The sequence below is a fragment of the Pogoniulus pusillus genome, chromosome 34 (assembly GCF_015220805.1).
Source record: "Pogoniulus pusillus isolate bPogPus1 chromosome 34, bPogPus1.pri, whole genome shotgun sequence".
Taxonomy (NCBI): domain Eukaryota; kingdom Metazoa; phylum Chordata; class Aves; order Piciformes; family Lybiidae; genus Pogoniulus; species Pogoniulus pusillus.
Genome location: NC_087297.1, coordinates 11,590,198 through 11,612,163, shown reverse-complemented (window position 1 = coordinate 11,612,163; position 21,966 = coordinate 11,590,198). Strand labels below are relative to the sequence as shown.

Genomic DNA, 21,966 nt, shown 5'->3' with positions numbered 1-21,966 from the left:
TGGAGCACCACGTGAGGCCTCCACCCCCATGCTAGCTGCTGGTAATGCCTTGCACAAGCACTTGCAGGTGGGAGCACAGGGCCCAACCCGTGCCTGCGCCAGCTGCGCCGTGACCAGTTTCACCTTTCACTTGGTTTGCAGCGGGATCAGTGCCAGCTCCCCTGTCCCTCCTCAGCCCATGCTCCCTGTGGATGTCTAGTCTGTGTGGCAGAGTGTCTCAAAAGGCCAAGCAGGGCCTGCAAGAGAACTGGGCAAGTTTGGTGCTTGTGAAAGATCTATCACTGACCACCATGGCTGGTTTGGGGCACAGGGTGAGGAATGTTGCCCAGAGGGTTACACCAGTGGGCAAGAAAGATCTGGGTCTTGCTTATCTACAGTAACCTCAGCTCTGCTCACTCCTTTAATAATAATTGCTCCTCATGCTGAGGGAAAGACTTCTCTACTTTATTGACATTTCAGCTTGATTGCTCTGTCTGGGGAAGCCTCAGGAAAGGCAAACAGTCAAGGGAAGGCTCTAAGAAAACCCAGAATATTCTCCACACTGAACTGGCTCTCTTCATGGCGATTTCATGTCCTACATATAAGAACTCAGAACAAGGAATAACCACTTCATTATTATGGAGAGCAGCCCTGAGGAAAAGGACCTGGGTGTCTGGGTTGGTGAAAAGCTCAACACGAACTGGCAGTGTGAGTGCAGCCCAGACACAACCCTGTGCTGGGCTGCAGCAAGAGCAGTGTGGGCAGCAGGGCAAGGGAGGGGATTCTGCCCTTTTACTATGCTCTCCTGAGACCCCACCTGGAGTCCTGTGTGTAGTTCTGGAGCCCCCAACACAAGCAGGACATGAAACTGTTTGAGCAAGTCCAGAAGAGGCCACAAAGATACTCAGAGGGCTGCAGCAGCTCTGCTATGAAGACAGGCTACAAAAGTTGGGGCTCTGCAGCCTGGAATCTTTGAAGAAGACCTTGGAATGGACTTCCAGCATCTGAAGGGGGCTACAGGAAGGCTGGGGAGGGACTACTGACAAGGTCTTGTAATGACAGGACAAGGAGGAATGGGTTTGAACTGGAAGAGGGGAGATTCAAAGTAGATGTTAGAAAAGGGTTCTTTGCAGTGAAGGTGGTGAGACACTGGCACAGGTTGCCCAGGGAGGTTGTGGCTGCTCCCTCCCTGGAGGCGTTCAAGGCCAGGCTGGATGAAGCTTTGAGCAACCTGTGCTATTGGAAAGTGTCCCTGCCTATGGCAGTGGGTTGGAATTGGACAAGCTTTGAGGTCCCTTCCAACTGAAACCATTCTATGATTAGCAAGGTGAACAGCTGGTTGCAGTTCAGAAGACCCTGGCTAACTGCTATGGCTCCTGGTGTAGGCAAGGGTTGAAGGACCAGCTCTGTCTCACCCCATGTGTGGTTTCTGAAGCTAAATAATGGTAAAAGTTACATGTTTATTCTTTGGCCTCCCTACTGAGAAAATAGCAAATAACAAGAGCAAAAACTCTTTCCACAGAGATCAGGACTTTGCTCTAAGAATGAGACAAACACGGAACAAAGCCACCATGCTTCTCCCAGTGGTGTCACCACCTGAGGAAAAGACATGGTGAAACTCATCCATCTAGAGGAGGGCAAGGGAAGAATGAAGCAGGACTAACAGCATGCCAAGTAGTGGTCTGAAGAGACCAGCAGCTTGGTCAACATCAACCTTATCACAGACACTAAAACATCTTAATATGGTCTGATCTAAAACAAGAAAACTGGATGGGCAATAGCAGGTGATAGATAAGTGAGGATTAAGTGATGAAGCTCCTTGAAAGTAAAAAGTAAGGAATTTATCTTGCAGGAGAAGGTGGCAAGGTAGAAGGGATCACAGCACAGATACAAACAGGCTGTAGTAGGACAGCAGAGCACTGGATTATTGCTGCAGTGGAAGAAGGGAGCACTTGGCTGGATGTGTTGTTAGGAGGATGGCTAGGAAAGGCTATGTCTTAACAGCAGTTGTGCCAATGCCAAGACATAACATTTTAAGAGGAGTACCTCTGGATGTGACACAGACTGCTGATGGGTGGCCAACGGTGAGGATGAGAAACTGCTTTGGAGACTTGACCTGACTAAAGACATTAGGAAGTGGTGTCACTTCAGTGCAGGTATAAATTTGACTGATGGGAAGCCAGAACAGCACTTGAAAGCAGTACCCCAGAATGGGACTTTGAATGGTGTTCAGCAAGTTAAAAAGCAAGAAAAGAGCCCTAATGGCACCATCATCACTGAAGGAGTCTTGCATTAGGTGATAAAAGAGCAAAAGTAAGGGGAGGAGTGATAGACAGGGCCACACTGAGGAGGTATGACAGGATGGAGGTAGAAGAGGAGAGACATGAGTTAGAGTATAGGTTTATAGGAGTGAGAGCATAGGTTTAGTGGAAATCATGAACCTCAAGTTTCCAGAGCAGCCCTCAGATAGAGCCTATTCCAACCAGTCACTGCTGCAAGTGAAATAGAGCAGACTTGAATCCATGTCCAGGTACTCATGCAAATATTTGCTGCCGCTCTGATCAAAGTTATTAGGTGATAATGTTCAGCCTTGGAAACTGTCCTCGAATAGCATTTAAGGTGTTCCACTACTAGAGATATCACTAAAGATCAGTACATCAATCTGCACCACCAGCCAGCCTTGAACCTTTGAGCAGAGGACTGCAAGTGAAAAAAATACAGAAAATGATGTAACTGGAGCCTGCCAAACCAACCACAGACACACACAACTATGCCCAGCACCACAGAGCCAGTAGCAGAATTTATGTGTTCTCAAAGTCATGCTCGGCAACAAGAAGTAACTAAGGAAATGCAGGATTTTCACAGCTTGTAATGCTTATCTGGGGGATAATGATGGTATTTTGGAAGCAGATGTTTCTTGTAAGCCAACAGACTTTACTTCAGGTTCCTACCTTTGGTGTGATACAGATTTTGGTAATGAGTACAGAATCAGAGAATGGTTTTGGTTGGAAGAGAACTTAAAGACCACTCAGTTTCAACCCCACTGCCATGGGTAGGGACATCTACTAGACCAGCTTCCTGATGGCTCCATCCAACCTGGCTTTGAGCTCTTCCAGGGAGTAGACATTCACAATTTCTCTGGGAAACCTATTCCAGAGTCTCACCACCCTCATACTGAAGAACTTCTTCCCAAGCTCCAGTCTAGCCCTGCTCTCCCTCAGCTTCGAACCATTCCCCCTTGTCCTGTCACTAGACACCCTCATGAAAAGTCCCTCTCCAGCCTTTCTGTAGGATCCCTTCAGGTACTGGAACGAAGCTGTAAAGGTGCCCCAGGATTCTTCTCTCCTCCAGCCTGAACAACCTCAGTTCCCTCATCTTATCCTCACAGTAGAGGTGCTCCAACCCTTGGATCATCTTTATGGCCTTCTCTAGACACACTCCAGCAGCTCCTTCTCACTGTCATGTTGGGGACACCAGAACTAGACACAATATTTGAGGTGGGGTCTCACAAAAGCAGAGAAAAATGGAAGAATCCCCTCTATCATCCTGCTGGTCATATTCCTCTTGAAGATCATTACATTATTACTCAAGGACAAGAAAAGGCTCTGGACATCTACGAGCAGAACTGAAGAAGCCTATCAGCAAACTGATTTTCTCCACACTGAAGCCACCTCACTGTTGTAACAGCACCTAACACACACTTAACTACCAGCAGGGCTGGTACAGAGGCTGCAGCAAATCTGAGCTTGCACATGCTACTATTCTAAGAAAATTGTTGGTGGCCTTGGCCATGAGTAAAGGCTGTTTGGTAATCACTAACTGCAGGTCACCTCTACCTTCTCTGCTTGCGCAGTTGGTTGGGTAATAAAGCCCCTACAGAGAGCTAAGGCAAACAGACCTTGCCAGGTTGACATGTTCTCAGCTTTTATGGGTTCAGATAAACTGCCATTCGAAAGAGAGCACAAGCATTCTTCTCTTTTAATTCAAAGCTAGGGAATACATCCATCAATGCATCACCTTGGAGGTCTGTGGGGCTGATACTGCAGCATCGGTTAAGGCTCTAGGAGCTGTAACTTGAGGCATTAGAAGCTGTTTGGGAACTAGAGCAGCCAGTCATTATGTGGAATTTGGTTTCCATGTTTTACTGCACCAGGCCCAGAAGATGGCAATCAGGCAGCCACTGTTTCTGGGACTTGCAGGCACACTGAGAAACATGGCTCTAAATTCTTGCCATACTGAAGTGTGGACCCAAGGAGTGCTTTTTGAAATCTAAAGGGCAGGAGCCAGACTCTTTGCAGTGGTGCCCAGTGACAGGACAAGGGGCAATGAGCACAAACTGGACCACAGGAGGTTCCATCTGAACATGAAGAAAATCTTCATTTTGAGGATGCCAGTGCACTGGCGCAGGCCACCCAGAGAGGTTGTGGAATCTCCTCTGGAGATATTCCAACCCCACAGAGACACAGCAATCCTAGGCAACCTGCACAGCAGGGAGGTTGGACTAGGTGATCCCCAGAGGGCTTTTCCAACCCACATCATGCTGGGATTCTTTAGTAATACAGTTTAAAGATCACAAGAGCTTTAGTTTAGTGCAAGCTACTAAGCAGGGAGCTAGTAATAGCAGCTCTGAGTGCCTGCATGCACGCTTGCCTTGGTCCATTTAATACTGGACAGATTTTCACTGAAGAGCAAGAACAGCATGAGGCAGCTGCTAATATATGCTAATTGTACAAGTGTGTCCAGTGGTCTGCTTAAAGGAGAACATTTACAAACATCTCAATATGCTGCTGAAAACAAGAAGCCCACCCCTTGCCCCAATAACTAAGCAGCCTGATTGTGTTTATCCAGAATAAATACTTACAAATATGGGAGCAGTGGAAAAACAAAACCAAAACCACAACCCACCATTATTCAGGTCCAGAGAGCTTTTCTTAAAACGTTCAGGTTTGGATTATTTGGCTCTTGTGTGGGAAAGCGAAAGCCAAGCAGAGGTGAAGCCTAAGCCTTTCTTAAGAGGCCGACAAGAGCAAGTGACAGGATTATTAGCTGTAATGCATCAAAGCCAAGAGAAATTCCCAAGGGGGTCAGCAGCTGTGATGAGAGGGAAAGATCATCACTCTACTAAACTCCTTCTCCCTTGCAGTCAGTCTTAACTGTGTAGCCACACAGGTCTGTGCTCAATGAACTGTTTTGTGCCCAAACCACCAAAGTGTTAGGTACACGAGTGAGAATTTAATGTTAATAAAAGCTAGGACATTAGAGGTGTGACATGGAAAGCTCAAAAGGCTTTAAAGTGCTGAGAAGCAGTGAAACATTTAAACACAAGCACTGGTAGATTTCCTCAGTGCTCAGAAAAATGAAGTCAGCTGCTGGGAACCTCTGTCACTCCCAGCTGCTACTGAACACTCATTTTTCCAGCTATTTCAAACAGAGAGATTGGGATAATCTGCAGTTGTGGGATTTTTGGCATAACAGGATTGAAAACAGCCAAATTTAGCTAGCCACTGTCCTTCATTCATCAGTGTTTAATTAATACTGATCTTCAGAAGCAGTAAGCTATGTAACTTTAGCCATATCCTGAACTGAGCCCAAACCACAGATTGCTCAAGACTGATACCACAATACTGACTCTGGCTTTGCACTTACCTAGAGAGGTGTTAGCACAGACAATAAATGCATAGTGATTGTCCATTCCTTTCCATTTAGGCTTAAACATTTGGCACACAACAAAATCACCACCTCATCACAACAGAAACTGGGGGAAAAAAAAAAGCAAGAAGTGATGTCTATGGTCTTTTATCTTAAAATTTTAATTCCTTTGCACATGAAATGAGTTAGGATTTCTCTCATGCAGATATTTGGATTACCAAACAAAATACTTCAAATACAATGGCACATTTCAAATTTACCCAAAGATCTACTTTGAGGTAAAAATGTTAAGATGAAATTAAATATACTGAGCAATTATAATATAGCATAAATAAATGTTTTCAGAATAAAATAATCAGTGAAACCAGCATTTTTAAACACATATACAGCCCATTTCTCCTCCTCCAGAGTGTGATCCCCTCATCTGATACAGAGCCACAACTACTACAAAACTGCAAACTCTTACAGCACAGCAGCCAGTTTGCTCACACTGTGAGATTCCTGCCTGCATGCTGCAGTGTGGGGGCAAGTTGTTTGTAAAAATACATATTTTCAAGATGAAGGGGTCTGGCTACGCAGCTTCCAAACAGGTGTAGTGAAAGCAGCACAACTAACCCTCCACTGAATCATCACAAAATGCCTTTGGCTGAAATTCCAAATGTAAAGATCTGAAATCCAGGTCAAAAATACCAGACCAATTAACATGTCTGCTGCCCATAGAACTACAGAATGTTAAAGGCTGGAAGGGACCTTGAAAGATCATCCAGTCCAGCCCCGCTGCCAGAGCAGGATCACCTAGAGTAGGTCACATAGGAACACATCTAGGTGGACTCTGAATGTCTCCAGAGGAGGAGACTCCTCAACCACTCTGGGCAGCCTGTTCCAGTGCTCTGCCACTCTCACAGTGAAAAAGTTTTTCCTTATATTCACATGGAACCTCCTCTGCTCCAGCTTGCACCCCTTGCCCTACCACTGGACATCTCTGAGCAGAGCCTGGCACTATCCTCTCAACACTCGCCCTTCATATCTTTAACAACATGAATGAGGTCACCCCTCAGACTCCTTTGCTCCAAGCTAAAGAGCCTGATCAGCTCCCTCAGCAAGGAGATGTTTCACTACCTTCAACATCTTTGTGGCTCTGCACTGGACTCTTTCAAGCAGTTTCCTGAGGTCCTTCTTGAACTGAGTGGCCCAGAACTGGATGGACTCCTGTGCATGGAAGTCCCAGCATGTGCAAGATCTCTGCACGTCAGCGCTGTGTTGGGTGGTGTTAACTAACTGTTGATGTGAAGAATCACGTAGCTGCCTAGGGTTCAACTGCATACTCAGGTTCAATGTGACCACAGGCTTTATCCTCATGCAATCTCTACTGCAACATTTCTCCAGTTGACAGTGGTCTCTCTCAATTCCCTAACTTCCAGAAGAAAAGAAATATTCGTACTTATTTTCACCACAAGTAGAACAACTAGAATACAAATGAGAACAATCTATTAATAGCTGAGGTTTGCATCTCCTGAACTGATTCATTCAGATGAGCAACAGTACAAGGAGAACAGTGTTAAAACAAGGATATAAATACTCTACTGCACCATGAAACACCACCAACAGAATACACAAAAATTGTATCAGGGCATTAATTATCTCTCAACATATTAAACAGAACACCTTTAATATTAATACAGCTTGGAAAGTAAACATAACCTACAGGCTAAGTTTTCAAATGGCTGTTTGTCAATGCAGCATAAAACATCTCCATAGTGCAAATCTTAACGACTGTATGAAAGATGTTGTTCCCTTCAGGCAAAAGCCTGCTCCCCCCCAGCCCCCCTCACAATCATTGAGAGTCCAAATGGCAAACCTCATTTCACATTTGATACAAAATGTGGTTTGGAAAATACTAAACAGAGGGAAGCTTATTTTTAACCACAGAGAAAAGGCTGAACAATGTTGAAAAATTAAAATAGAAAAGATATGCTAGAGCTGGAAGACAGGAAACCCAAAATTCCAATCTGTGGAAGTGGGGAATAATATTTCCTCTCGCTTTGCTCTGCTGGAAACATATTGTATGGCAGCACAGCATGTTCCCCAGGGTGTACAAACAGCTGTAAGGTTACTTTAATTGCTGGAGAATCACAGTGTTCAGTATATCTGCTTCTTGTAGCGTCAGGCTCTCGTCTGTTAGCTCTCTGTTTGGAAAGGTCGTCACAAGAACAAAATCAGTGGCTGCAAAGGCTGGGCGGGACTGGATAATGAAATCCCGAATATCCTTGATCCTGTGGGAAGGAGATGGAAATGAAAACTGTGTGATTCCATTGTGACATATATAGCTGAGCATTAAGATGGTCAGAGAATGCAAAACCTTTTAACAGACTAAACCATTTCAGAGAATCATAGAATTAACCAGGTTGGAAGAGACCTCCAAGATCATCCAGCCCAACCTATCACTCAGCCCTATCCAGTCAATTAGACCATGGCTCTAAGTGACTCATCCAGTCTTTCCTTGATGTCATATGAACCATCACTAGGACATGGAACTGTTAGAGAAAGTCCACAAGGATGACTGAAAATCTGGAACACCCCTGTTATGAGGATAGGCTGCAGGACCTGGGGTTGTTCAGCCTGGTGAGGAGAAAACCTTGGAGTGACCTTACAGCGGTCTTCCAATACTTGAAGGGAGCCTACAGGAAGGCTGGAGAGGGATTTTTCATAAGGGTGTCTAGGGACAGCCAAGGGGGAATAGTTTGAAGCTGTATGTTGGCAAGGGAAGGAAAGCTGCACATTGGTAGCATTAAATAGAAGTGGGTGCATGCTAAGACCACCTTCAAGCAGAATTCCAGCTCAGTTTCATTTGTGTTCTAACACCAGGTATAAAGATTTCAGAGCAGAGCTGGTTTGAACCCTGCTTGCCCTGAAATGTGGCTGGAAATTCTGCCCACATTTCTGCCCTCAGCCCAAAGTTCTCTCAGCCACGTCGTGCAAAGCCAAGCTTTGCAGAACCTTGCACTAACCTCTTCGACAAATACATGGAATTGGCCAACACCACTTATGGCAGTGCCCCAACACTGTCAACAAATCTGATGGCAAGCTTTAATCAGCAAACTATTACCAGATCTAAAAACCCCCTCAAGTGCTCACACTGCCAATTCCTAGGAGTTGACAGTCCAAGACAAAAAAGGCTGCTGCTCAATATTATGTCCACCCTGTGTACCAGAACTGCAATGGAGAATGTTCGTATGTCCTTCTGCGTATGTGCTGCAGGCTACACTTACAGCTCAGGTCATGTTTAGACATAGTCTCAAGTATAATGAGGTAGAAAGCTGGAGCTCCTCATTATGACCCCATCTGGAGTACTCTGCCCAGCTCTGGAGTCTTCAGCACGAGGATATAGGTAAGACTGGATGATCTTGGAGGTCTCTTCCAACCTGGCTGACTCTATGATTCCATGACATGGACCTTTTAGAGGTCAGAGAAGGCCACAAAAATGATCAGAGGGCTGCAAGCCCTCTTCTGTGAGGACAGGATGAGAGAGTTGTTGTTCAGCCTGGAGAAGAGAAGGCTCCAGGGACGCTTTCTCGTGGCCTTTCAGTACTTAAAAGGATGAATCAGAAAGACGGAGACAGACTTTCAGCAAGGCCTGTTGCGACAGGACAAGGGGTGATGGTTTGAAACTAAAAGAGAGGAGATTTAGACCTGATAAAAGGAAGAATTTTTAATACTGATGGTGGTGAAACCCTGGCCCAGGTTGCCCAGAGAGATGGGAGATGCCCCATCCCTGGAACCATTCCAGGTCAGCTTGTTTGGAGCTCTGAACAACCTGCTCTAGTTGAGACTTTCCTGATGACTGCAGGAGGCTTGGACCAGGTGATCTTAAAAGGTCCCTCCCAACCCAAATCATTCTATAATTTCATGATTATAGGCAAAGTATTTCTGTGTCTATAGCATGGACTACATCCCAGCTCAGACTATACTCCAAAACCACCATGAAGTGCCTTCACAGGATCACGAGTCAGCCACATGCTCCTCTCAAGAAGAGCTCAGAGTTGGGACTACTACAAAGCAAGGCTGCCCTGATTTCAGTCACTCTGAGAAGAGTAGTGGCTGGCACCGTGACCTTACAAATCACAGGACACACCTGGTCATGAGAGTTTGTGACTCAAGTTATCAAAGATCTTGTGTTTCTGGTTACAGCTTTTTGTTTTGACAGTCAGTTACAAGCACATCTATGTCAGGAAAATGACACAGAGCTGTAACATTCCAGTGGAGCTCCATCCTCCCTCTGTGCTCACATTCACAAACACCAAGCTATCACAACAGTGACAGTTACCTGCACTGGTGCAGAATCAATTTACCTGTGTGTCTGATTAAATCTTTGTATTAATCTGCTTCCATCAGCTAATCTAATTTGAATTTTAGTTGCTGGCATGGAATCATCAATCAGAACAGGTGCATTAAGAATGGACTTCTCCTCCTCCTCTGGGGAAGATGGTGTGCTGACTATTTCAGGGGTAAGGCTAGAGGGTTGAAAAAAACAGACCAATATGTTATTAATGGAGTCAAACCAGAGCCAAGCAATCTTTGTCTTTTTCACTGGCTAGAACAAACGAGCAACAAAAATCCTCACAGTCATCAGAGCCAAATATAAACACAGCTCTTCCAACAGACACAAATGAAGCTTTAGTAGTTTCTCAATGGTTGCAGTATCTCATATTTATTTTCCTTAGAATGGGGCAGATCATTACATTTGCATGATTCTAACCAGGTAATTGAGTACAAACACAACTATCTCTGGTTACACTTACAGAGCAGGAAGTGACAATCCTTGATACTAAGATTTAAATATAGTACCTCATGGACTACATTAAAATATAATCATGCACCATAACAGTGCATTAAAACTGACCCAAAATGCTGCAGTAATTGCCTTCAGGAGCACTACTGTGTGATTCTGGGCAATCCCCACCATCATAGAGCTCAAATTATATTAAAAGGTGACTGATATCATCACAGAGATAACCATGTGTCTGCTCTTTCATTGCTTACATCTGACACCTCTTAAGCCACCAAAACACCACACATTTTTAGATACAGAACCTCCTCTCTTCCCCATTTCCTTTAACAACCTCAGCAGGTGTTCAGGTGAAGTTATTTACACTTCTCCTTGTTACCCTAGCAGATCTTATCACTGTCTCTATTATAATGAGCACAGTTCCTCATTTTTAAAGAGATTAAATATAGATTAGGAACAGTTAAGAATTTTTTGCACTAAGTGGCTAGCAGAAGCACACAAGTAATACCTTTATTTAGCAACCAAAAGACATGAATAAATGCATCCATGAATAGAAACACATTAAAAGCTAATATCAAGTCAGCTGGAAAAGATGCTATAAAGGCCACTTTTTTTTATGTGGAGAAGCTGATGACTGGCAGATTTGAGGCCACATTATTGTTTACTCTTACTGCCTGACTGAAATTGAACAGAGATGCAACTTTGGATAAAGAAATCTGAACTCATAGGAATAAATTTTGACACATTAGGTATCAGTTCAATAGAATTATACATGGCAAAAGTTTTAACAGCACCAGCCTAGCCTTTTAACTGGCAAAATTGTGTGTAAGAACAGGTAGAGCAATCTCATAGCAACAAATCAAAAAGCACTGAGGATGTCTATCAGCAGTTCCAAAAGAGAACCAAGACTGGTGATTATGAAATCAGGGCTGACTGTGGCACAGAATGTTATAGTGCCTTCATCACTTGATTAGCTTCTCCAACAGCAGCCTCATTGATTCAATCCAGCTTTTGAAGGAGTATGTGAATGCAAAATAGAAATTCTCAAAGGTTTTACCTCCCAAGCTTTTGTCCCTCGCCACTGAAAGCTTTGAATCGCAGCCTGGGCTTCACATATTCCTGTTCTTGGTGGTCTTCCATGTCCAAATTAACCTGCCCACCATGAACGAGTCGCTGCAGCTCCACAGGAATCTCCCTGGATTACAAAAATAAAGGTTTCCAATTATGTTCTGAACTGCAATACAAAATTACACACAAATCTTACACAGTACAGCGTGAGTTGATACTATTAGTATGGTTACTTTAAAAGTCATAGACTTCCAATTGTTTTATGAACTGATTTCTCCCTAAAGCAAGAGGGGAAAAAAAAAACAAATCAGTGAGCAGGCAGTCACAACACAGAACATATTGGCAGTGAATATCAAGGTAATGAAACATGTGAAACTAAAAGCTGTCTGTAACAAGCAGCATTCAGAGCAGAATCACCAGAAGGAACCAAAGCATTCAAAATTTTAAATGTCCCATTGTACCTGATTGCAAGTGCAGGATAAGACACAGAAGCCTGAAGTTTTCAATAAGCATCAGGAGAAAGCCTTTTACATCACCTCAACAAAGATGCCATTTTAACTTACCCTCTCTTAACAGACTCAAGAAACTGAGCATTTGTTGGGTCTGAATAGGATCTCAACTCGCCATCGTCTAAACTGAAGCCATTCCTCCACAGTTTCAGCAAAATTTGAACCTATGAAGCAAAAACAGTGAAACAAAAAAGAGAAATTAAGCTAAACAAATAAGATATTTCAATTTCATACAGCTTAGTTATATTTTGAATCTATATTAATGAATTTTGGCCTCATTTCTTGGTTTTGTTTTTTAGAACATCTGCTCTAGTCATCCACATAAATGCTGAAGTGTAGAGAATATTGCTTTTCCCCACCCTCTCCTTTATTTCCTGCTTTTTAAGCAAGAGGAAAGGTCAGATTATTTTCATAAGGCCTCTAACCTGCTGCTTGATCATGCCTAGAACAAATCCACACCCTCCAGCTTAAGACTGGCTACTTTGCAAGCCACGGGAAGAAACAAGTCCTTACCTAAGAGGATAACAATGTTAACATAGCTAAGAGAATGCAGAACAACAGCTGGAGGTAAACAACTAAAGGAATGTCTGCTATGAATTTCAAAGTGATCTGTGTCAGAAAATTCCATAACAGAAGCCCGAGGGGTACCTAACGAGCATCTGTCCTCTGTGGACATTTGCACTTTGGCAATTTCTTACTTAAAACAGATTTGGATATTCATTTCTCCTCACAGTAATAGTGGCATTTCAAGCTGTAAATAGGATTAAGCAGACATCTGTTGGAGATTCTGTATCCTCCTATTCAGGGTTTTACTTACATCTTGGTTTTCTCCATAAATATATTCAGAGTGCTTCTGCGATGAGTCACCCAATCTATATCCACCACCAGAAAATGACTGCAAAAAACACATAGAAAAGCTTATTGAAATCAACATCTGAAGCAGGTTACATTTTTACCTAGCTGCAAATAAAAGCATCAGCTAGCTGGTTTCTGTGATAAAAAGCAAATGCACTGCTCTACCTCGTGTGTTTTCTAGAGTGGAAAATTCTATCTAGTACCCCCAGACAGCCCAAGCAGTGTTTGTGTGATGCATTTCAGTTTCTCATCTGCACCCTTCTTCAAACATTAGAGTCACAGAATGCTTTTGGTAGGAAGGGACCTTTAAAGGTCATCTAGTCCAACTGCCTGCAGGCAGCAGGGATAGCTTCAACTAGAGCAGGTTGCTCAGAGCCCCGAACAATCTGACCTGGAATGGTTCCAAGGAGGCATCCACCATCTATGTGCTTGCCCACACTGCTGAGGATGCAGCCAAAGACAAGGTTGGCTTCTGTGCTGGGAGCAGCATCGCTGGCTCATGCCCAGCTTTGCACCCACTAGTACTCTCACCTCCCTCAGGGCTGCTATCAATCCCTTCATCCCTCAGCCTGCACTGATCCTGGGGCTTGCCCCAACTCAGGTGCAGACCTTGCACTTGGTCTTACTGAACCTCCTGAGTGACCGTTGAGGGACACCATTCGTTACCAGTCTCCATCTGGACATCCAGTCACCAACTGCTATCCTCCAGCAGCAATTCAACAGATAAGAGATTCTGATTTGGGACACAACTGCAGTTTGTTTGTTTTTTAATTCTACTTTAACTAAAACTAAAGCAAATAATGCCAGTTCAGGTTGAGTTCTAACAATTTCCCCTGAAATTCTGTGGTTCCTCCCCACTTTATTTTCTAGGGCAAGCTCAGCACAGCTAACACACAACTGTGTTGATTAAATCCTCTGTCGTTTGCAAACCACAACAAGGCAGATTTGCCTGGATGAGTTTCAGAGAGACTAAAGCAAAGAGAGATCAAAACATCCTTTAAGTTTTACCTTGGCTTTGCTGAAATCAGCAGATGCTCTTGAAGCTTCATCCAATGGGACAGCCCCATGCTCTTTTGCTTCCTTGAAGAGTTCAGCAACAATTTTGCTTGGATTATTAGAAGCCCCAGAAAGCTGCAGCCCTCTATATTCTGAGTCACCTGAATAAAATCTTTAGAATAATAACGTCCATAAGCAACAACATTTTAAATGCCAACCAGAATTTTTCTCTTCCCATCAAAAGAATTTCACGAAGAGCCAAATTTGCCACGAAACCTCTTCATTCTGATCACCAAAACGTTTCAGTTAGTCCTGAACATTCCCAGCAATCCAAGCAGCACTACTCCAAAGCTATTTCACTAATCAAACTAGCAAGGTGCCTTCTGCAGCAGAATTTTCTGAGGCTGGTGAGCAAGACTGGATGGTTAAGTGAAGGTAGTGCTGCTGCAGCCATGGCTTTGTACACCTCATCTTATGTGGATGCTGCCTCATGGGTGTCCTGTGCACAGATAGTTCCTGGAATGGCTAGAACAGAGATTCACACCTAACACTGCCTTGGCAAAACAAGCTGAAACTCTTGTTGGAAAACCTGAACAGTGACATAATTGGATCTTTTAGTTTTAAGCTCTGGTGTACTTCCATTCCTGCCAGTATCAGAAATGGGAAGGTTTTAATACATTTAATTAACCTTTCAAGGCATTTCAAAATCTGCAGAAACTGCTGAGAAAGATAATCTGTGTCCTTTTTTCTCAACATAGCCTCGTTTAGAGCTTGTGAAGGTGAAAGGTTGAACTACAAATAATCCTGTTCAAAACTGTGTCTGTTTATGAAGGACAGCACAGTCCTGGAGGATTCTCTTGAGGAAGAAGCTACAAACCTCTAAGTACCAGTGGAAGAGGTGCTATAAAAAACTATCTTGATACCAACTCAAAACCTGGCAAACTTGAGTGGTTTATCTTTGATTACAGAAGTGTTAAAAACTCTTATAATGGTTTTCTACTTTCCATTAATAGGTATGAAGGTGCTGTACAATCATAGTGCTTTATGATGGCACACAAGTGACAGTCAGCATCAGCTCTCACAGATGGGTTTGGGCTGGAAAGGATCTCCATAGCTCATCTATTTCAATCCCTTTGCAGTTGGCAGGGACATTTTCCACTAGAGCAGGTTGCTCAGCGCCTTACTGAACTTGACATTGAGTATCTGCAGGGATGGGGCCTCAATAACCTCCCTGGGCAACTCCTCTGGACCCACTCCATCAGGTCCATGTCCTCCATGTTTTGAGGACTCCAGAGCTGGATGTAGTAGTCCAGGTGAGGTCTTATCAAGGCAGAGTAAAGTCCTCTGGACTTAAATCTCTATTTTATCTCAGTTGCCATCTTAAGGAAAGTCTTTCATTATGAGATTTACAGGAATACTACTGATAAGGAGATAAACCAAGAATTCTCACCAGAACTGGTATTCCAGAAAGAATGCAAGTACTCAGATATCCGAATAATGGCACACAGAACAATTCAGGACATTTGAGAAAAGACAAATGTAAGCCCAAGTGAGTTACAACCTTCACACACCAGTCACATGTACAGGTCCTAGATCAGTACAGGCAGTTTCTGCTGATCAGTTTTACTGCAGCAGTGTAGAGCTAATACTTTACTGTCTCTGTAGTTACTGGCTCTTTGCAGGATGAGCTTAGCTCGCACATGTGATGTCCACAACACCCCAGTTACCTTCACAAGCATAAGGGTTTTTTTCCTCTAAAAATACCTTTGGTTTTCTTTGTCATCACTCATGCTTCTCTCTGGTTTTCTCAACCTTCTCAGAGGATCAATTTTAAGACTGTAAAAGAGTAAAAGAAAAGCTCTGAAGATGACTGATACACACTCCAAGTACTTAATCTCTAACTTTGAAAATTCTTCCTTCCAAAACAAAGGTTATCAAGTTGTTGGAGGTTTTTTATTCTCAGCACACTTATTTTTCAGCCATTAACACTTCTCAGTGAAGAAGCAGGTAAAGATGCATGTCTGGCAGGGTCATTTTTCAGTAACACTTGGACTAGATGATCATTATAGGCCCTTTCCAACTGACCTGGCCTATCCCAGCCTAGGCTGTGCAGAATTCTGCTTTACAACTCTGGCAAGACTTATTCATAACCAATTTTAAACAGCATTGAATCTTCAAATGCTGTGTGAACTGCAGACACTACAGGCCAGCAGAGGATGGATTCATACATTGATATCTTTCCTTCCACTGGCCAAACCCAGACTAACTCAGTCTGAGAGTATTCTCATTTGTCTCACCCCACAGGAGCCTACTAATGAATTCTATTTGTCTCATCAGGTGCTGACCAAAGTACAACACTCAAAGCAGCTCACTTGGCAAGTTTCACACAAGCTATTGAATTCTGAAGAATTGCAGCATTCCTGTGACACAGCAAGTTTCCAAATTCTGTCTTAAAAAGAGCAACTCTGCATTTCACCTACAGCATTTTACTCCTGTCTTACCTGAAACGGGTTTAAAATGGTTTGAAACACCATGCAGCACAAAGGCTCCTAAAGAAATACAGCTTTAAAAGCACTCTAAGGAGACCCACACCACACAGTATTGCAGATTCACTACTCTGAACTGCTGAATTATGAGCAGCTGTAGATCCCTTCTTATATGAGATCAAGTAAGTATGACAAAACTGTGAGCTAATACAGCATCTATTTAACACATTTCTGAAGGGCAAAGCACATCTTACCTCTGTGTTGCTTTTGTGTTACTGAGCTTTGTAGTTGTTGGCTTCTCAGAACACAGTGCCTGCCTTTTAGCTTCATCTTCATACAGCTCTGCCAAGGCCAGCTGTAGAAAACAGAACTCTCATGAGAAGTCTGTAACTCTAGAACTACATGTGGAACAGAAATAAGACAAAGACTAATATAAAATGGAATCATAGGATTCTCTAGGCTGGAAAAGACTTTTAGGATCATTAAGTCCATTCAAACAGATCCAAGTCTGCTGCTAAACCATGTTCCCTGGTATCATATCTATACATCAGTTAAATATCTCAGGGATGGGAACTCCACCGCCTCTCTGGACAGCCTGTTTCAGGGCTTGACAAGGCTTTCAGTGAAGAATTTTCTTCTAGTATCCAATCTACACCTCCTCTGGTGTAACTTAAGGCCATTTACTCTCAAACTGTGATTTGGTACTTGGGAGAAGAGACCAGCCCCCACCTTACTCCAACCTCACAGGTTGATGTGAAGTGCAAGATCTTCCCTCAGCCTCCTCTCCTCCAGACTAAACAACCCCAGTTCCTGCAGCTGCTCCTCGCAAGACTTGTTCTCCAGACCCTTCACCAGCTTCACTGCCCTTCCCTGGACACACTCCAGCCTCTCAATGTCCTTCTTAGGGTGGGGGCCCAAAACTGAACCTCATATTCAAGGTATGTCCACACCAGTGCAAAGTACAGGGGGATGACCAACAAAATTATGTGCACCACCAGAAGATTATAAACAACAACACAAGAAACCCCAACTACTTCTCTCTAAATTCAACTTCCTTTCTGCTTTATGAAACAACCACTGTGACTTGGAACTTGTACTGCTGTCATTTGGTTCACACTGCTTCAGTAGTTACATTCAGTCTGTGTTTGGCTCAGAATCACAGGAGTACACACACCTACATAATAAACATTATCTCATTAACACTAACAAATTGAAATAAAGTTGGGAAGTTATTCTCTGATAAGACTGGGAAGCAAATAATTTTACAAACGTTTTACATAGATACAGGAAAAAAATGTAACTCAAATCAGCTTCTGTTTGGATTATGAACCAATTCATCTGGCTTGAATTCAAGACATCACTCCAAATACTTTTAAAAACCTGTCTTGTTAGTAGAATTATACCCACTCCTCATGCTTACTTCCACATTATTTGCAATGCATTTTATTAAATCCTTTGGTTCTTTTGGAAACAACTAAAATTGAAGATCCTAGCTATAGAGTAATGCTCAGAAAGGCACATCTAGGAAAAAAACCTCAATGCATTTCAGCTGCAGACCCCAAAGGATGCTTATTCCTTTTGGTCTTTGTTTCTTTTATCATTTTCTTCCTTCTTGGAACACAGTTTGACCTCAAAATGCTGCCACATCACCAGCAAGCCCATTTTTAAGAAGTCCTGAGACACATCTAACATGCCTTTTTTTCAGCTATCTTACTTCAGTCCCAAATAATACCCCACTTTGTCAAATCATCCTTAATTTTGTCCCCAAGCCACTCTGTTTACATTATGCAACTGATATTAGCATTTTATCATTCCCACCAGAACAGGTACTGGGCTGTAATTTCATTACAGTTTTATGTTGAATACAATAAAATGAAACATCAAACATCAGTCATCCTTCACAACAGACTGCTCTGAACACTGCAGACATTAATCCCCTTTTATTGTGAGGCATTTCCACAGGGGAAAAAAAAGCAACCCATGAGCTGAGGAATTACACCCATTAAAAGTATTAAACTAAGCAATAAGCTAGAAAAAGGGGGGAAAAAAACCCTCAAAACCTATTCAGGGTCTCCAGTCTCTTTTTTCTAACACTGTTGGGATAAGTCCATAAGCAGACACTAAAAGATCTGCCCTGCCCTCCCATATCCAAAGATTGAGAGGTGTTGAGGGAACTTAGAGGGCATGATTAAGCTTCTGTGCTTTCCTCATGCTTTTGCTCTTATGGTGCCACAATGAATCAGGTACTGGGACAGATACTCTGAGACAGGAGGGTGGTACTTCAGGTTTTAGTATTTTATCAATAATGACCTTTACCAATAACGATCAAAAATATCTTATGAACCACAAGTATTAACACAGACAGAATCACAGAATTAACCAGGTTGGAAAAGACCTCTAGGATCATCGAGTCCAATATACTGCTTAACCCTTCTAATTAACTCATGGCACTAAGTGCCTCATTCAGTCCCTTTTTAAACACTTCCAGGGATGGGGACTCCACCACCTCCCTGAGCAGCCCATTCCAATGCCAATCACTCTCTCTGACAACAACTTCCTCCTAACATCCAGCCTAGACCTGCCCTGGCACAGCTTGAGACTCTGTCCCCTTGTTCTGGTGCTGGCTGCCTGGCAGCAGAGCCCAACCCCACCTGGCTGCAACCTCCCTTCAGGCAGCTGTAGGCAGCAATGAGCTCTGCCCTGAGCCTCCTCTGCTGCAGGCTGCACACCCCCGGTTCCCTCAGCCGCTCCTCACAGGGCTGTGCTCCAGTCCTCCCCAGCCTTGCTGCCCTTGTGTATTACTGTTACTTACTACTGATCTAACCGAGGATGTCCTCGCTAACTGCAGAGGGGGTCGGACTAGCTGACCTTTAGAGGTCCCTTCCAACCCAAACCATCTTACGGCTTGTGACCACACCTCTCTAGAAACTTTGCTATGTAAACCTGGGGGGGTGGGGACGACGACGAACTGTCCTTGGTCTTCCCCCACATGTGTGGAGGCTGGAATTTCATACAAGAAAACAGACTTGTACGAAATAAGCAGGAAAGGCAATGACGGCAGAGCAACTTCAGAGCAGTTAAACCCCAGCTACTGAAGCGCCGGGAGAGCCCGGCCAGTTCCCCGAGCTCCTCAATGCCCACCGCCCCCTAAAGTCTTCAGTCCTCTTTCCGAGGCGTCCTGCCCCTGTCACCCTCCAGACAGCAGGGGGAAGGGAAACGCAGGAGCTCTGCCCCGACCGGCAAGGAGAGGGGCGGGGACCCCGCGCACCGCCCGCTCCTCTCAGGGGCGGCCTGGGGGAAGCCAGGGGGAAGGGCAGGGGCACCCCGCCCCGTCCCGCCCCGCGGAGGCAGCAGGGCGCCCACCGCCAGCCGCTCACCTGCAAATCCCGGGCGCTGGGCGGGCGGCCGCTGCTGCGGGGCTGTCGATCCCTGCGGGGGCCCGCGGCCGCCGCGGACGTCTCCCCTTCCCGCGGTGCGGGAGCCGCTCCGCCGTCCGCCATCTTCAGAGGGGCGGGCGCGGGCGGGGCCGGCACCGCGCGGCACTTCCGCCGCGTGCCGCCGGTGCCGCTGCCCCGGTAACGGGGGGGGGGGGGTCGGGCCGCATGGCTCCGGCCGCCGCGCGGTGCTCCTGGGGGCAAGCGGGCGCCGGGGCTGGGGGCTTTTATACCTCTGTGTGTGCCCCCAGCCTTCCCTTCGCTGGAGGGAAGCGGCCCGCGCCCAGGCGAGTCCCACCCAAGGCGTAACAAGGGGAGGGGGATCGCCTACAGCCGGCCCGCAGCACCTGGCGGTGATCACAGAATCAAGCAGGTTGGAAGAGAGCTCCAAGCTCAGCCAGCTCAACCTAGCACCCAGCCCTGGCCAGTCAACCACTCCATGGCACTGAGTGCCCCAGCCAGGCTTGGCTTCAACACCTCCAGGGATGGCAACTCCACCACCTCCCTGGGCAGCCCATTCCAATGCCAATCACTCTCTCTGACAACAACTTCCTAACAACATCCAGCCTAGACCTGCCCTGGCACAGCTTCAGGCTGTGTCCCCTTGTTCTGGTGCTGCTTGCCTGGCAGCAGAGCCCAACCCCACCTGGCTTCAGCCTCCCTTCAGGTAGTTGTGGGCAGCAATGAGCTCTGCCCTGAGCCTCCTCTGCTGCAGGCTGCACCCCCCCAGCTCCCTCAGCCTCTCCTCACAGGGCTCTGCTCCAGGCCCCTCCCCAGCTTTGTCGCCCTCCTGTGGACACCTTCCAGTACTGCAACATCTCTCTTGAATTGAGGAGCCCAGAACTGGACACAGCACTCAAGGTGTGTCCTGAGCAGTGCTGAGCACAGGGGCAGAAGAACCTCCCTTGTCCTGCTGCCCACACTGCTCCTGAGCCAGCCCAGGATGCCATTGGCTCTGCTGCCCACCTGGGCACACTGCTGGCTCACGTTCGGCTATTATCTACCAGTACCCCCAGGTCCCTTTCTGCCTGGCTGCTCTCAGCCACTCTGTCCCAAAAGGATGGCTTTGGGATGGAAGGCTTTGGTCTGCTGGCAGGTCTGGGTCACCTGGGACTCCGTGGAAACTGACAGACATTGCTCACTGGTGTCAGCCCAGTGGCTAGCATGGGGATTTCTCAGTCTGCACTGACATGCAAGAGGCTCTGCAGAGCCACGAGGTACCACTGTTCACTTCAAATCACAAGCATTTGGTTGGAGGAGACATCTAAGTGCATTGAGTCCAGCTTAACACAGTACTGCAGGTCACCACTAAACCCAGTCCCTCAGCACCACATCTACACAACTTTTCAATCCTTTCAGAGACTACACTATCACCCTGAACAGGCTGCCAGTGACCACTGCTGGGTGCTCTGCTTGTGGTGCAGCCCAGCACCCTGCTGTCTTCTGGGCTGCCAGTGACCACTGCTGGTTCACATGAGTTTTTCATCAACTGACACCCCCCAAGTCCTTTTCCAAAAGACCACTCTTGAGTCACTCCTCATGCAGCCTCTGTGCTTGGAACAGCCTCAGTCTAGGTGTAGGACCTTATTCCTGACCTTACTGGACTTCAAGAGGTTGGCTGTGGCCTGTCCAGATCCCTCTGGAGAATCCCTTCCCTCCAGCACGTCAGCTGGACCACACAGCTTGATGTCACCCACACACTTGCTGAGAGTACCTCAGTGCCCCTTCCCATGCTGCTGACAAAGACATTAAACAGCACTGGTTCCAGTACCAACCCCTGAGGGTCTCCAACTGGACATTGTGCAGACTGCACTTAAATCCATTTCTCTGTCTGCATTTCTGCCTCCCTGAGACGATGTAACCTGTTTACTGCCTCCTGCAGCTCAGCCACCTGCTGCAGAAGGTCCTCCACCTGAGCACATTTTTTGCAGGCAAGTTTGTCTCCCATCTCCAGCCCAGGAGAAGGGTTGAGATATGGTCTGCACAGGTGCTTCTGTTCTCTAAACACCACCAGCACAAGTTGCTGTGCATGATCTCAGAAGAGCCTGGGGAACAGACTTTCTTTCTAAGTCCCCCAGGTATTTTTAGAGCTCAAATAAAAGGCAGAAAGCTTCCTGACAGCATTAGAAAGACAAAGTGGGTGAGATACCAGAAGGTGGTGCTGGTAGAACGGTGAGCAGGAGCTGCAGGCTCGACTTTAAAGC

General features: G+C 45.5%; 1 protein-coding gene across 3 annotated transcripts in view; it reads right to left on the bottom strand.

Moving 5' to 3' along the window:
• Positions 1-5,770: 5,770 nt before the first annotated feature.
• The window catches only part of UBXN2B (UBX domain protein 2B), a 69,238-nt gene continuing 53,042 nt past the window's right edge, over positions 5,771-21,966 (bottom strand). For 2 of the 3 annotated variants that reach the window (XM_064170476.1, XM_064170475.1), the window contains 8 exons: positions 16,583-16,683; positions 15,607-15,678; positions 13,855-14,014; positions 12,809-12,886; positions 12,046-12,155; positions 11,472-11,609; positions 9,978-10,139; positions 5,771-7,901 (listed from right to left, as the gene is read on the bottom strand). In XM_064170476.1, coding sequence (XP_064026546.1) covers positions 7,739-7,901; positions 9,978-10,139; positions 11,472-11,609; positions 12,046-12,155; positions 12,809-12,886; positions 13,855-14,014; positions 15,607-15,678; positions 16,583-16,683 — 984 coding nt within the window. In that variant the 3' untranslated portion in view covers positions 5,771-7,738. Of the gene's footprint in view, positions 7,902-9,977; positions 10,140-11,471; positions 11,610-12,045; positions 12,156-12,808; positions 12,887-13,854; positions 14,015-15,606; positions 15,679-16,582; positions 16,684-19,705; positions 19,851-21,966 lie in introns of those variants that run through there. The other variant, XM_064170477.1, reaches the window with a different exon arrangement.